Raw genomic sequence first — 16,448 nt, forward strand, 5'->3', positions numbered from 1 at the left:
AGACAGACAGACAGACAGACAGACAGACAGACAGACAGACAGACAGAGAGTGTTACTCATGTAACTGTAATCCCTCTGTATATCTTTAATATCTTTACAATAAAATAAAATTTAAAAAAGAGAGTGAAATACATGAGACTCCTCTTTGGGTCCCCTCTCCAAATGAGTCTTATTACTTTAGTCTCACAGCTTCCCATTCAATTTCAAATAAACTTACTTTGTTTACCTTAAAACAAAGAGAGAGATGGAATCAAATTACATTAAGAAAGGAAACTGGACTTAAGGTTTGTCCTATGAAAATCAACACTTGTGGAGCTGGGAAGGTGGCTCAGTGGTAGAGCGCTTGCCTTGCATGCCTGAGGCCCTGGATTGGATTCCCCAGCACCACATAAGCAAAAGCAAAAAAAAGCCGGAAGTGGCGCTGTGGCTCAAGTGGTAGAGCACTAGCCTTGAGCTGAAGAGCTGAGGGACAGCGCCCAGGCCCAGAGTTCAGGCCCCATGACCGGACCCATAAAAAAAAAAAAGAAAATCAACACTTGCAAAATTTTAGGGCTTCAGTTCTGATGGGGCTACTTCATTTGCAACATACTGATTAAGTAGTTGACTTTTTTTTCCCCCTCAATCAGAGCTAAGGGTAGTTGACTCGAATTAGGACGTCATTGACTATGGGCATTTTATTTCCTTGCTGATGTCAGAAAGATGAGTTTTCAGTAGGATGTGGGTTCAATTTTCATTTAGTCTCACTGAGAGCCCCAAATGAGGTCTCAGGAGGACTCAAAATTTTTGATGGAGTACATGTGTCTTTGCCCTGTACACTGGGCATATCCAATGACAATGCAACTGTTAGAGAAATAAGCTTTCTATTCCCAATCCAGGGGAGAAGGAGACCAGGCCTGAATGATCATTTATGGTGATTGAATTGCCTTCTAACATGGATGCCTTGCTTGCTTGTGGACTTTATGGGCAGTGCTTTCAAAGAACTGACCAGTTCATCTCTTTAACGGTTGCATCTTTCAGAGATTCTATTGTCTCCTTCATAAATGCTGTAAAATTGAGAAATGTTGTTTAAGCAAAATGCAAATGTGCTTCTGACTTAGGAAGAGGGCATAGCTATTTGCAACAGCCTGAGATGGAGAGGGAGAGAGAACAGGATGGCACTTTCAGAATCATGACACAGAAAATATGATGCAAAAGCATGAGGCTGACGAGGTTATGGCAAGGATAATTAATAAGTGATTCCCAAAGAAAATGTGAAAGTCAGGGATATGCATAAGTTCAGAGAACCTGAGATTTATATTATGAATGAAGATAGCAGATTTTACAAAAAAAAAGGATCAGTTTTTTTAAAGTATGGACAAAAAAATTAATAAAGATATAAAAGGGGTCAATTGGCTCTGTCTAGGGAAGAGGAAGTATAACTTGAGTTATAGATATACTAAGAATAATGAATAATAGCTGGTACTGATTATAGCTAAAACAGAAAGAAAATACTAAAACACAGCTAATGCTATGATACAACACACATAGTATATATAGTGCTATGAAGAATTAAATGTTTCCATCTCACTGAATCCTTACTACAACCTGTGTTATTATCACCATTTTACTGATGAGGAAACAGGTGTAGTACATAACTTGCCTGATGTTACAGGGAAGATAAATGATGTTATTGGGATTTGAATTGAGAGCCTGGAAGAATAAAATCATTGCAATGTAGAACTTCAGAATTTAATGAGCAATAGGAATTTTACAACCTAGTAGACTTTCTAAGCATAGAAAGAGTGTGTGCCAAGGCATGAAGCAGCAGAAAGAAGTGATATTAGGGTTAGGGGCGAAACAACAGTCAAGGTGGGGCATGGAGGGTTTGGGAGAGAAGGTTAGATGGGTAGATTGGCCCAAATTGTCAGTTCATGGATACCAAGTTGGAGGCAAAGAATAGCCCTAGGTATAGAAGATTTAAAAAAAAGAACAAGGGAGATCTGAGAGAGGAAAAAGAGAGGCAAAGAACGGCCAGACAAGTACGGATGGATATGATGGAGGGTGACAGAGAAGAATTTGGGTTGATCCCAACTTTTCTAATTGCAGTGGTGTCATTAATAGAGGCAACAATACAAAAGACAAAATATATTTGACTGTAGTACGATTTGTAGGAAACATAATCATTTTTATAGCTCATACCAGATCTGGAATAGTAACTCAGTTCTGGATAACTTGTGTTGAAAGAAATCATTGGTAACTCTTGCAGAGAAAGACCAAAAGGAAGGAAGAGGTCTTGGCAGTAGGTATTATAAGAAACAATGAGAGAGAAGCAGAAAATTCAAATTGAATTGAAAATATTTACAAGAGCATTGTTTAGAGTGTATCCTCTGAACTCATGTTTGTCGTGGTGTATACACCAGTGATAGAAGAGCCAAGTTTTCTTTAGCTCTTTAATTCAGCAGAATGATAAACAGGCAAACAAAGAGAACCCATCTTGTTCATGATAGCATGAGAAAAGATGCTTGGAGAAAGCAAATATTTAAAGACATAGAAAAGTGACATTTCTCTTTGACTCTAGTGAGCACAAACAGATCAATATATAGAAAATTCAGGAAAGCCAATTTCTATTTATTACGGGGACTTAGAAACAGCCAGAGCTACTCAAACTGGATTTGAATAATGAATGGAAAAGGATTTTATAGGGCAGAGTCCCATATTTGGAGGAAGATGAATGATTCCCAATCACTTTCAATTATTACACTGCAAGGAAAAAGCATAAGGCAGATTACACTACTTGAATCCGACTTTATATTCCAGAAAGCACAATTTTTCTGACTGTTTGTTTCTTTATCTATGAGTTTAGATTAGCTACTGCTAAGGTTTTTCTGTTGCTTTAAAAAGAACAATGATTTTAGTCATTGTTGGAAATATTTATTAGATGTCAACGTGTAATGTTTTCTTTTGAGACGAGGTCTTGCTTTGTAGCTCAGACTGGACTCAAATTTGCCTTCCTCTCACCTTAGCCTCCTGAGTCCTAGTATTACAAGGTTATTCCACTATACCGGGCTGAAATATTTGTTTAATAGGATATGAAATAGAAACCTTGCTCAAAAATTTCAGGAGAAAAGTCACTACTAAAACTGCACTTAAGGCTGCAGGTCTACCTCAGAAGTAGAGCAATTGACTATTACATTCAAGGCTTTGGACTTACATAATATTTATCTTGCTACAATGAGTTTGTATTTCAGTGTCAGCAAACATTTACTAAATAGTAATAAGCAAGTGAGCTAAGCACTTAATATTAAATTTTAGAATAACTCTGTAAACCAGACACTGGTGGTTCACACCTGTAATCCTAGCTTCTTAGGAGGCTGAGATCTGAGGGTTCTAGCTCAAATCCAGCCCAAGCAGGAAGATCCATGAGACTCTTATCTCCAATTAACCACCAAAAAGCTTGAACTGGAGCTGTGCCTCAAGTGGTAGAATCCCAGCCTTGAGCTGAAAAGGTAAGGGGGAGTGCCCAGGTCCTGAGATCAAGCCCCAGTAGTGGCACAGGAAATAGGAGAGCAAAAAATAAAAAAACAAAACAAAACAAAAACTTGGTAAGATGAGCACTTTTCATAGTTGGGGAAACCAAGACTTGAAGTGGTTGTGACCTTTTAATGTCACACAGTTTCTAAAGACTGCATAGAAATTAGTAAACTTTTTTGGTACAGTGTTATAAAGCAATTCTTTGAGGCTTTATAGAACATATGAGTCCTCATCATAATCTTCTGTGTTCTTGTGCATTTTCAAAAAATAAGTAAAAAGTACTTTTAGATACCTTATTACAAAGCAAAAAAGAAAAATAAGAACCTAAATTTCACCAGGTAGGAGAGTACATGCCTGTAGTCCTAGCTCTTGGGAGGCAAAGATCGAAGTATCAGGAGTTCAAGGCCAGCCTGAACTACCCAGACATTGTGCCAAAACAATACTAAAGAAAAAAATAAAAAAAACCGTTCAAATGCATGGCGGATTTGCTCTGAGACCTGTAGTTTGCTTGTTCTTGTCTTGCTCTCTTACTACAACATCAGATTATTTTCCCCAAATTAATATTTACTAAGGTCTTATTAAAGGACGAGCACTGTGCTAAACACTTTTCATGCATTATCTCATGTAATCCTCACAAGCAGCCTCTGGGCTCATTTTATACCTCAGTGCTATAGATGGAAAACAGGCTTAAAGAGTTTCCCTAGCACACTGAGTGCTACAAAGCTAGCAAGTGGCAGAGCGATGTGAGTCTGCAGGCTGTTCTGCAAAGTGTACATTGGACAGAGAGGGACTAGTATGAGAAGGTTGGTGTGCAGAGTATGGCCATATCCTAGGCAATTATAGCATGAGGTGAAAGACATTATAGCTTCATAATCAACTGGATGTGCCAATTCACTGGATCTCAGGCAGGCAGGATTAGTGGATGACCATTCTGAGAACAGAAATAAAGAACTATAGGTTGAGTTTGAGGGAATATCTCAGAAAGAATGATACAGCTTGGGCCATATCTCTGACTACATGAGTAACTGGTTGTATGAACACAGGGAAGTAATTTGAATTCTTTGGCTTTAGATTCCTGTTGGCAAGCAAAGAGGGGGTATCAATAGCCATCCAAACCACCTAGTAAAATTGGAAAGGAAAACAAATGCTAATATTGTGCAGAAAAGATATAGAAAGATTGCTTTTAGAATTGTCAGAAAATAAATTTGAAAGCTTTTAATATTACGCACCGAAGTGAATGTTTGAGAGCAAATGAAGCTAGAATTATAATGAGAAACATAACAGTTTTATAATCTTGCTTCTCTGATAAAGTGTCAGAGAATAAGAATCCTGCTATTTTAACATGCTATATTTATATGATGGCAACACTGAACTTGATATGAACAGAAGAAAATCATTTCTGATGACAACACAAAGTATCTTGATCTGTTTTCCAATTATGTGATTCATTTTAATGATTTTTAACAAAACAGCATAGCTAGATCACCCATGACACTAAATCTATGATTGAGAAATAGTATCAATAATAAAAATCCTAGTTTTATGTACATGAATAAAAACTACCTATATAATTTTCAATCAGGAAACATATTCCAAGTTGGATATCAAGGAGCTTTTGAAAATCATTCCTTTACTAAACATCAATGCTCCCCAATATTGAGTATTGAAAGAAAAGCCAGAATGGTAGAAAAATACAAATCAAATACACTTCTGAGAAAAATGGAAGCCACTGAAATGATGCCAATTAAAGAGAAATCTTTTTGTAGGGCAGAAAACATTGTGAATGAGATCATCTTTTGTGACTCCACCTATTCTTGCATTTCTCAAATTCTATTTTGGAATCACTGTCTATGCTCATTGCCTAAAATAGCCTTTCCTGTGATTCTTCAGTGATCTTATGAAAATGAAAATATAGATCAAGCTGTTTTGCAGAGTACTGATTAGACATGGGTAAATGTTTATACCAAACAGTTCATGGAGAGAGAGACTTATTCTTTCAAAGATCATACAATGAAAATTGTAGACTGATTGAAACATGATTTTATATGCCAGTATAGGTTGATGAATAATGCATTACTGAAATTCTCCCCTTCTTTCCCTCCCTTCCTTGTTCAATTCTTTCTTCCTCCATTTCCATCTTGACATGTATAGACAGTTTCTTCTCCACTCCCCCTTCCATTTTAAAGTAAATCCAGGGTAAAGTAAATCCAGATAAAGTGAAAGTAAAGTAAATTCAGGTGCTTCTATTTCTAAAAATCTCAGAGTGGCATGCCTAAATATAGTGCCTCAACAATGTTATACAAAAATTAAGGCATCTATATATGATACATCAATTTTTCACTTCTTATATATGAATGAATGTACCTTTTATACATTCCAGACTGTGTTTTCTAGCCAAAGCCTTCATTTGCAACTCTGACATGGCAAGCTGCTGTTTTCTACATTTCATTTGTGCAGGCAGGGCCTGCTGAATATCAATATATAACTTCCCTCTACAATCATCCACCACATGGATGCATTTCTTGATTAGTCAATATATATTCTGTGGGTTACATTCTGCAAATTTAAACACGGACAAAATGCAATCGATATAATCCGTAACTCTGCACAGATGTCTTGAAGAGATTGGACAAATCAGTCACCAGGAGACTGAATGTCTACAAATTGTAAAATGCATTTGGATGGGCAAGTCAGGAATGAAGTTTTTAAAAAAAGAAGTAAAATTTAAAATTTGTGATTTCATTTTGACCATAGGATAAAGTCAAAGAATAACTGCAGTCAGCAATTTACTTCTAACGATGGCAAATGCAAGAGGCCCTGTGTATATAGGAGGAAAGGCGCAATAAATGTAAAAAGAAACAGAAGGGAGAATCCTGCTGAATGATCTTCAGATGAAAAGAATCAATGAGAAATATCCAGCTGTGGTAAAATGCGTTCAAATTGCCATTTATGCAATTGATGCATGGAATAGGTATTCCTCAGTGCAGAGAGTGCGAACAGAACATTATTATGAAACAGAGCGGGATCTTTGGCAAATTACCAATGAAATACCCTTTTCAATACTAAGGGAAATGGAGGGTGAGGAATAATGTCAATTAGATGGAAGTGCATGCTACTGGAGAGAGTTGGTACTATTCCTGGAAAAGAATAACCATCATACTAAGGAACCCTGAGAGTTCTGGGAAATAATAACCACAGAAGCAATAGTTATTGATTTAAATTAACACTTTGCTTGTGTTTAAGAAGTAAGTAATGGGTACAATCTTATCATAGGGGAAGAAAATTAATATGTATGAGCAGCAGTGATATTGAAAATGCTGTACCTGACCACTAGTAGGAAATGGACACAGAACAATCAGGTATAGGCAGTGATCAGCTAGATCAGCCTTAAAAAGGTTTAAAATGAACAGTGTCCTTCTATCGTTAAACACTGACTGACTGTCAGGGCCTGACGGCCTGATTGATAAATCCATATGAGAATTTCCATTGCATATTGCTCGGCACTTCTCCGGCCCTAAAATAGAATTTTAAATTCCAAAACAATAAAAAGCAATAGAAATAGTTTCAAAATCCCACCTTCTAAGGAATCACCTGTATATGACTTTTGGCAAACTATTGCCAATTGCGTATAATTGATAAGAAATAAGAGAATCTGATTACTAAGGAAGAAGTACAAAATATAAAGGGGAAAAATTAACATGGAAGGCATTGTCCCAAATGGTTTACTTAACTAAAATTAGAACAGTAAATAATCAGCAATAATGGATGTAAATAGGTTTCCACCCATGGATTTAAGTGCCTTTTCGAAACACTTTTTGAAAGTTAAAAGACCACAATAGTAAAAGCAATTCATAACCATTTCCTAAGGGCTCTGCAATCATTCTATACAACATCTCAAAAGTACTATTGAGAATCAAAAATTCCAATAATAGGTGGTGTGCTTTGAACAGTATTAAAATAAAAACACAAGAGGGGAATGATGACAGGTATAGACCTATGTCTAGGGAAGATTTAATAGCTAAAAGTTGTCATAAATTACTAAGCTAACAAAAAGTACCTGAAATTCAACTTTACAATACAAATGTGTACAATCCTTCCAAGCCAACATCAACATGAGCTCCTGAGGATTGAAACATTAGTTTCAAATTAGTGACTAACTAAAAAATGTAAATTATTTCCATTCATTGAATACAGATTTACAGAATGTCTAAGTAAAAGTGGACTGTGTTAGAAAGATTTGAATTTTAAGATATGTAATCTAGGGTAATTAAAACACAAATAAGCATGTAGGAAGAATTGATATAAGAATAAGCTAACTTCACCTGGAGGAATTACGGAAGGAAGGGCCAATGATACAATATGGTCATGATGCTCAGTTTAGTGAATTTGTGCTCTAGGTGGAGGAAATAATGGCAGCAATGATAATAATAGACAGCATTTATTGTTTCCATGGCTCAAGAATCTTTATAAGATATGCGATTTTAACTTTCTAAATGCCTCATGAAACTGGTTGTATATTCATTTCATTTTTATGATAAGGAAACCAAGATAGAGAGAAAACTCAAGATCATATATCTATCTATCAAAGGGGGGAATGGATCAGAACTAGATGTGTCTGAGAGCAGAACCTGGGTTCCTATAATGTCTTTCGACAAACAGAACAAAACAGAGATGAATGGGATAGTTTAGTTGGAGTTTGGCTTGCGAAGGGAAAAGTAGGGGTTCATTTGGAAAGGATAGTCTGGAAAACACATTTAAGCATTTCCATTTCAGAGGAAGGGTGAATAAATGCAGACATGATATCCAGTAGACATTATGTGAAAAATAAATTACGAAACTTGTGGGCAGGACTTGAAGGAGAAAACTGGGGGAAAGAGAAGGAAGGGATGACATTGTCCAAATAGAATTATACTCATTACCTCACTTATGAAATGACAGCCCCTCTGTATAACACCCAAATAACAACAATACATTATATTTAAAAACATAAAAAGGAAGTTATTCTCATCCAAGACATTCATCTCTAGAAATTTCATACTTGGCCATCAAATATACAGCAGATACACCAAGAGAATACAGTGTTGTCATCATAGTATTCCATAAATATCAACATCCATAAAAATAATACTCAGAAGTTCTTAAATTCCACTGCTGATGAAATTAAGTTACCTTTAATATCATAGAAAAAGAAATATTTTAAAGTTTACTTGTGATCCTTCATCTTACCTTTTTTATTAACTCAATGTGCAGCTCAAGTCTTTTATAGTATAATTTTATTGAACTCAAGAATGGATTTGCCATTAGTTCCATGACTCCCATTTTTTTCTTTTGACTTTATTGCTAATGTACAAAACATTTAACCAGCAGACAGGCCCGATAAAAAAGTTGTTACATTTTAAAACAGAATAACACTAGATATAATAAAACAAACAAAAAAATCTCCAAAGTGGTCAAACATCTTTCTCTTTAACAATAATAGCACAACTTGCTATCCTTTGTATATGGAAACTGCATCCCTAGGATATCAGCTTTGCCGTAGTTTCTTTGGAAAGAGAAATAGGACATAAATCCAATCCTGTTCTTTTGTTCTAAACCCTCACTAGTAATAGCATATATTTATAAGTCATTACAGGAAAAATCATGTGTCCTACAAAGGTACTGAATCTGGCATTGTGTTCATGGCATAAAATTAAGATGCTGAAAAACAAAGAACTTTCAAAGAGCTGCTCTATCTATCTATCTATCTATCTATCTATCTATCTATCTATCTATCTATCTATCTATCTATCTATCTATCTATCTATCTATCTATCTCAGCACCTGGGCACTGTCCCTGAGCCTCTCTGTGCTCAAGGCTAGCACTTTACCACTTGAGCCACAGCACCACATCTGGCTTTTTTTTTCCTGAGTAGTTTATTGGAGAAAAGAGTCTCATGGACTTTTCTGTCCAGGCTGGCTTTGAACTGTGATCCTCAGCTATCAACCTCCTGAGTAGGTAGGATTACAGGCGTGAGCCACCAGCGCCTGTCTGCTTTCTTTCTTTTGTCACTCTCTCCACTGCAAAATGCCTCCTGAAGCTTGGAGACACAAATGATGTTTGTGCTTTTGATGTAGTATCTTCATGTTAGCATTTCTCATCCAGAGAAAGGCATCTATGCCATTATTTTTCTTTTGGTTTACTTCCTTTGGGTGTTTTAATGACTGCTTTGTAGAGCCCATCAAGGAGCTAATAATTGTACATAACATCACAGCACTTTGCTTAAGGGAAATAGCTTATTCCCTGTATGTACTATTCAGCAGGTTGTACTTTCTCTTCAGTACCCCCTTATGAGCCATGGGGTGGGATGAGTCTTCATTACATTGGGGACTTCAATACATTTCCCTACTCTCCGGTGGGGAAATGGGAACAGGTGCCATGATTTAGTAGCCTCACAAACTACAGTGGTTATTTGCTAAGATATCGTTGGAAACTGTTCAGTCCACTCTAACATGCATATGGATATAAAAGATTGGTAATAACTACTGAGATACTTTCTCTATCCCTGGGCACTAATACAAACCAATCATCTTCCACATTGCCACACATAAACAGATTCTCCTTACCAAGTAAACGCAATGTAGGGCAGGTGCAAAGTCCCTGTGGATAAGTTGTAAGATGAAACTTGGAGAACTTTCACTCAATTTAGGTGTTTCAGAGCAAAGAATGATTTAAATTTCTTAGACCATTAAAAAAATGGTGTCCATCTTTGATTCTTCATGTAAAGAACACAATCATAACTCAGCTGCTGAGTGTGGTGGCACATGGCTATGATCCCAGTAGTTAGGAAGCTGAGGTAGGAGAATCACCAGTTGGAGGCCAGCCTGGGTCAACAGTGAGTTCCAGGCCTGCTTGGGTTACAGAGCAAAATCTTGTGTAAAAAAAGTATGCAATTTATGATCTGGTTCACATGGAGCTTTAATGGTGAATTTCAACCTTACATTTTCCTCTAGTCCCTAAATGTGCACACATCCCCTTTTTTACTACAGAACTCGGCAGTAGTAGGTATGATAAAAATGGTTGCTGAGAAGCAGAGCTTGCTGCATTGTGCTTCTGGCGAGAAACAGTTGCACAGTATTTAAGGAGTTGTTCATTATGTAATGGGAACTTTGTGCTTAGAACAGCTCCACAGGGAGAAGCAATATAGCTAGATGTAAAAATGTTCTCCATTTCACAATGCAGAAGTTTAATTTTTGCAGTATAATTTCCTTTCTACTGTCATATTTTTACATGTTGGGGAAGGGCTCCCAGGAATTCCCAGTTGAGTTTTTTGGCCCCCTGTCATCTCTTTTTTGCTCTGCTTCTACCTCTCAGAGTTGGAGTGAAGGAGGGGGAGGAGGAGACAAAACAATCCTTTCTTATTTTGTTCTCCACCATAGTTTGTGAGTTTAGAATCATGGAGCTTATGTACCAATACCAATCGCTTAACAATTCTAGAAATTTTACTATGTAAGGTGGAGGTACTTTAAAAGCCAAATGAGAAATACAGCCTAACTAGGGTTGAAAAATGTTCCATTAACTTATGTGAATTCATTATTTCTTACTTATAGTACCTGTTCACTCCTTATAACACAGCAATTTCTCTACCTACTGCCTCTCACAGGTAGTAATAGAGACCCCAGCATAGCAGAAGCACGATAATGAAACATATCTCCAACAGAGTACATTAGTATTTACTGGAGCTTAGGCTCTCATTAGGTTTTCTTAGTCTGTGAGGTGTTTTATTTGCATTTTTGTAATGCTTTATAAGTGCTAGTATCAATGTTATGTTTAAAAGTAGAGAAAAGCAAGAATATTGTTTTAAGAAAAGACATGCCAATTGCTATGGCAACCCAAGAGAAATAACTTATTACAGAAGGGTATAGATTGCCCACTAGTATACATCACTTTGAACTGACAAGGAAATGAACATTTAAAAATTCTTTGAGAACCAATTCTCTTTGTAGATAGAGGAGGTCCTGTATTGTCTATAAATGACAAGATCATAGAGTCTTAAGAATAGATATCTCATCACAATTCTCAGGTATACAGTAATTCTCTGTAAAATACCCTTGTGGCAAAGATTGGTGATTGCATTCTTATATTCCTCCTTCATTCACAACAATAAAACATGATTATTTTTGGTACACAGATGTTGGAAGTAGAGTTTACTTTTTAGCCTCACACGAGGCATGTATAATCATATGACATTGTTTTGGTGGAGGAATTATTAGCAGATACCACAGTTGAGAGTTTTTCTTAAACCACTGATGGTACTTGTGTATTGTACTTTTTCCCTTCCTCCATCTTTCTAGAGACTGGAACAATGGCTGGAGCTACAGCAGATATATTTCATTACTGTTTTATTAATGATATCATAACAGTGTGTCACTGTAGTTGTAAATAAGTGACAAGTAAATCTTATTAGCTGATCAACTAGATTAAAAAAGCATGGAAATTTGTGAAGAGCCAATGTCACTTAATGACAACTGAAATATGTAAGTTTTTCTTACTCAGTCCAAACTCTGTAACACCCATTTTTCCTTTCCACAGTTTTAAGTGTATAGTCTCTCTCAAACTCATGATATAGCTGTTCTGTATTTCAAGTTGTCGCCCTACCATCAAGTCTCCATTTAACTATCTCTATAGCTTTCACAACATTGGCTATTCTAGTGTGGATTTATTCTGATGTTTCAATGCCCTGTTATTATGTAATAGTCATATGTTTAGAAGATAGTGCAGCTGTGATTTAGCTAGGAACAAAACAGTGAAACATTTGTTAATTCAGTTGATGCACTCGAATACTGTATTTCCACTCTACTGGAGACTAATACTGAGCTTATGGTTACCTTAAAGATCATTTTAAAAAATGAGTTTCACAAAGTCAGATACTCCTTAGCCTATATTTGTATATAGCATTAAAAAAGCTCTTAAAGGTAGGACAGCTGCTTTTACGTGTTAAATTTTCTTCAGATTTGGTTCTGCCAAACACAATCTGTTATCCTTCCACCTTGAAGATTGCTTTTGATATTTTCGTGTGTTACTGGCACACTCCCCGTTTTGTCATTGGAAAAATTAAGAAATGTGAAGTCTCCATTCTTAGAATCCTGATGAAAACAATCCGAGTCAAAGTGCAGGAGATTTTCCACAGCCGCATGGGCTGTGTACTGTACACATTTTAGGGAGCAACACTGATGCTGATGTAATAAAGAGTTGTGCAATGCAGTAGATCCAAGTTCAGTATGTGGTTATCGCCAAGAAAAACCTCCCAGCTTGGATTTTAATAACACTCCTCCTTGGGCATGATTACTGAAATATTTCCAAATCTACCTCGCTGTACTTCTTTGAGTGTTATCCTTCCTATGATTTAAGAAGATACTGTGAGCACCACATTAAATGTAATGCTGAAATGCAGATATATTGCTGTGTCATAGCATCACTTTTAAAAATAGGAAGTGAACACAAGCACTGGCGGCTCAAGCCTGTAAATTCTAGCCACTCAGGGGGCTAACATCAGAAGTTGGGCTTAGAAGTTAGGCAGAAAAGTCTATAACACCCTGTCTACAATTAACTAGCAAAAAGTAGGACTGCAAACATGGCTTAAGTGATAAGAGAATCAGCTGTGAGCAAGAAAAGTGAGTGAGCATAAGGCTCTGAGTTCAAGTCTCAGTATTGGCCAAAAAAAGTTAGCCAAGCAGAAAACTTTTTGTTTACAATATTAAGGTGGAACCTTTATAACGTAACTGTAGTGATTTATCAAAGTCTAAAATAAAGAACAAAGCATTTGCTCAATGCTTCCAAGTATGATTTTATCCAGATTTATAGCTCTTTACATAAAAGTGACAAGCCCAATTAATGTTTAGAAAACCTCGAAACATATAGAGAAAAAAATTAAACAAAGTGGTAAGTGGTGGACATGTAGTTAAATAATAAATATTAGTTACATTGATGCTCTGTTATTTAAAATCCTTTTCCCTCAAAGAGTAAGAGTGATAAATTGTAAGGACTACACCAATACATTTTCAATTAAATGACTAAATTAATGTAGAGACATTTAATTAAAGTTCCAATAGTTTTTGCAAATGCTGTTAATTATGGTGCTATCTAAAATTAAATCTCTCCCCAAACCCTTTTACATATTTTCTGCTCATCTGATACAGACATAATTAAAATGCTGCAAGTTCACCTAAATGCATCCAAATATTATAAAAGAAAATATAAAAAATTAAATTTTCAGTGACTACTAAAGAAGCTGGTATTTTAATGGGATTACTATAAGTCCTTGGGGAAAATCAACAGATGTGTAAGTATTTGTATGCATGTGCGCATGCACATTCACACACAGTCTTAAATTTCTGAAAATAATTTTCTCTCTTTGTATCTATGACACTGTGTTAACACTACAGACAAATATTGTTTCAAAGATTTTTCCACTTACAAAAGATAAGAAATTTTTTAAAGACTCCATAATTAATTTCAGGAGCAAAGTGTAGTCTAGTCATAACAGTTCTGGGCTACCATTTTCTAAATAATACAAAATTCACTAATAGTGCCCCAGAAAGGTACTCTCTAGGAGAAAACAATTCAGAGTTCAGCTTTCCAGTACTGAGGCCAAACATATAGGTGGACAAAAAGCCACACAGAGCAATCCTAGCTCAGTTCTACATGCAAATTATTCTTCAGTGGCAAAGTGAAGGGGTTAATCTGAACTTCCAAACTTATTTTTACAAAGCAAGAAGAGCTTTTACAAATTTTACAAAGAAAACACACTGATTAAAAGTGGCTTATCAGTCAGGTAGAGTGGCTCCCTGCCTATAATCCTAGCTGTTGGTGAGGTGGAAAACGCGATCAAAAGAAAGCCTGGGCATTTGACCTCTTCTGCTTGTCCTAGACATATACTAGTTATTGCAAATAAGGAAACCATGGGACCTATGTTTCTTTGGGTCTGGCTTACTTCACTTAATATAATTTTTTCCAAGTCTTTCCATTTCCTAACAAATGGAGTGCTGTCATTATGACCCTATAACCTGATGCTAAGTGAAATGAACCCCAAGATAGGGACACAAGAGGTTTTATTTTTGTTGTTGTTCTTTTTAATGGAGTTATAATGTACTATGTGATTTTTTTTGCCTCTTTGTATGTTCTTCCCCCATGGTACAACCCCTGTTGTCACTGTGTTTGATTCTGGTGCCCTGCATTTTGTATATACATTTTTCTAATTTGGGGAGGGGAAGGGAAATAACAAAAGGCTGAAATAAGGATACACGTTAACAATGAGATGTACAAGACACTATGTTGAAAACAAACTTTAACTTTGCTGGGAGGGGGAATTGGGAGAGGGAAGGGAGGAGTTGGGGAGGTAGGGAGGAAAGGGATGGTAGGGGAAAAATAAAGGAGGGTGTAACAATGTTCCATAGGAAATAGACTCATTACCTTACACATGTTACTGTAACCCCTCTGTACAGTATCTTTACAATAAACTATATATTAAAATATTCATAAAATGGAGATAAAAAGGAAAGCCTGGGCAAAATCTTAGAAAGATCTAATCTCAACGAAGCAAATCATGTGCAGTGTGTTAGTCTGTCAACCCACCTCCATTGGATGTGCTAGGCAAAAAGGGGAAACCTTACCTGAAAAACAAAACCAAAACATCTGGAACGTAGCTCAAGTGGTATAGCTCCTGTCAAGCAAGTGCCAGCCTCTGAGTTCCAACCCCACTAGTACCATAAAAAGTTTATGCACATCAAATTTAGCCTATTTCCTTTCTGTCAGGATCTTATTTAATTCCAACAGGTCTTTTAACTTGCTCTGCTTTGCATAATACTTAGCTCTTTGAATTCAGTATGTTACTTACTGTCGGGTAAATAAGGTATATCAATATATTCTCACCATTGTTTGGGATTCAGCTGGTGTACCATGTCCATTCAACTTTGAGTCATGCACTCATGCACTCTCTTAGGTAACTCCCCCTGTAGCCTTGAGACTGGTGTGGGTGCATGGCCTTCTGTGGCCATCCTTGGCCAGATATCACTTTTGTCTAGAAAGGGTATAAATAGGGTACCCTGATGATAGGGTGCAAAGATAATGAGCTGCCATTGTTGTACAGTGAACCACCACAGAAGGACAAGATGCAAGGGGGTGTTGTTGCTGGGGGACAGAATATAAAGGTGAGAGTCACGAAAATAATGTGAACCCATGAACAGAAGGAAGCTGGTGCTGCTTTGCCGATCTTAGAGTCTATGCTGGGCCAGTGAACAGTGCTCTGTTACATTGTATACTGCTGTTGCTGTTACTTTGTGATCAATCTGTGAACAGAGAGCTTTGAATAAACAGGACTTTCATCCCCACCATCCCTGGTATCTTTCTATGCTCTGCCTCAATCTAAAGAGAACCTTGCTGGGCTCCAGTGGCTCATACCTGTAATCCTAGCTACTCAAGAGACTGAGATCTGAGGATTACATTTCAAAGCTAGCCCAAGCAGGAAAGTCCGTGAGACTCTTATCTCCAATAAACTACCAGAAAACTGGAAGTGGCACTGTGGCTCAAGTAGTAGAGCGCTTGCCTGGAGCTGAAGAGCTCAGGGATAGTGCTCAGGCTCAGAGTTCAAGCCCCATGACCAACCAAAAAAAAAAAAAGATAACCTAACACAAATACTGACACATCTATTGATTCCAATCTGCCCTCCAGACTCCTGAAAACTCAATGTCAACATGCTTCTTTAATAAACAAAAAAGTCGGGGCTGGAAAGGTGGCTCAGTGGTAGAGCGCTTGCCTTGCATGCCTGAGGCCCTGGGTTCGATTCCTCACCACCACATAAGCAAAAAGAAAAAAGCTGGAAGTGGCGCTGTGGCTCAAAGTGGTAGAGTGCTAACCTTGAGCTGAAGAGCTGAGGGACAGCGCCCAGGCCCAGAGTTCAGGC

General features: G+C 36.9%; 1 protein-coding gene across 1 annotated transcript in view; it reads right to left on the reverse strand.

Annotated features, from left to right (window-relative positions):
* Positions 1–16,448, reverse strand: part of LOC105993437 (dystrophin-like) — a gene marked incomplete at its 3' end in the record, with an annotated part of 1,816,642 nt that overhangs the window by 64,708 nt on the left and 1,735,486 nt on the right. The window contains 1 exon segment of the mRNA XM_013026710.1: positions 2,615–2,636. Within this exon segment, the coding sequence (XP_012882164.1) occupies positions 2,615–2,636 (22 nt within the window).

Source organism: Dipodomys ordii, unplaced genomic scaffold (genome assembly GCF_000151885.1).
Source record: "Dipodomys ordii isolate 6190 unplaced genomic scaffold, Dord_2.0 Scaffold96, whole genome shotgun sequence".
NCBI lineage: Eukaryota > Metazoa > Chordata > Mammalia > Rodentia > Heteromyidae > Dipodomys > Dipodomys ordii.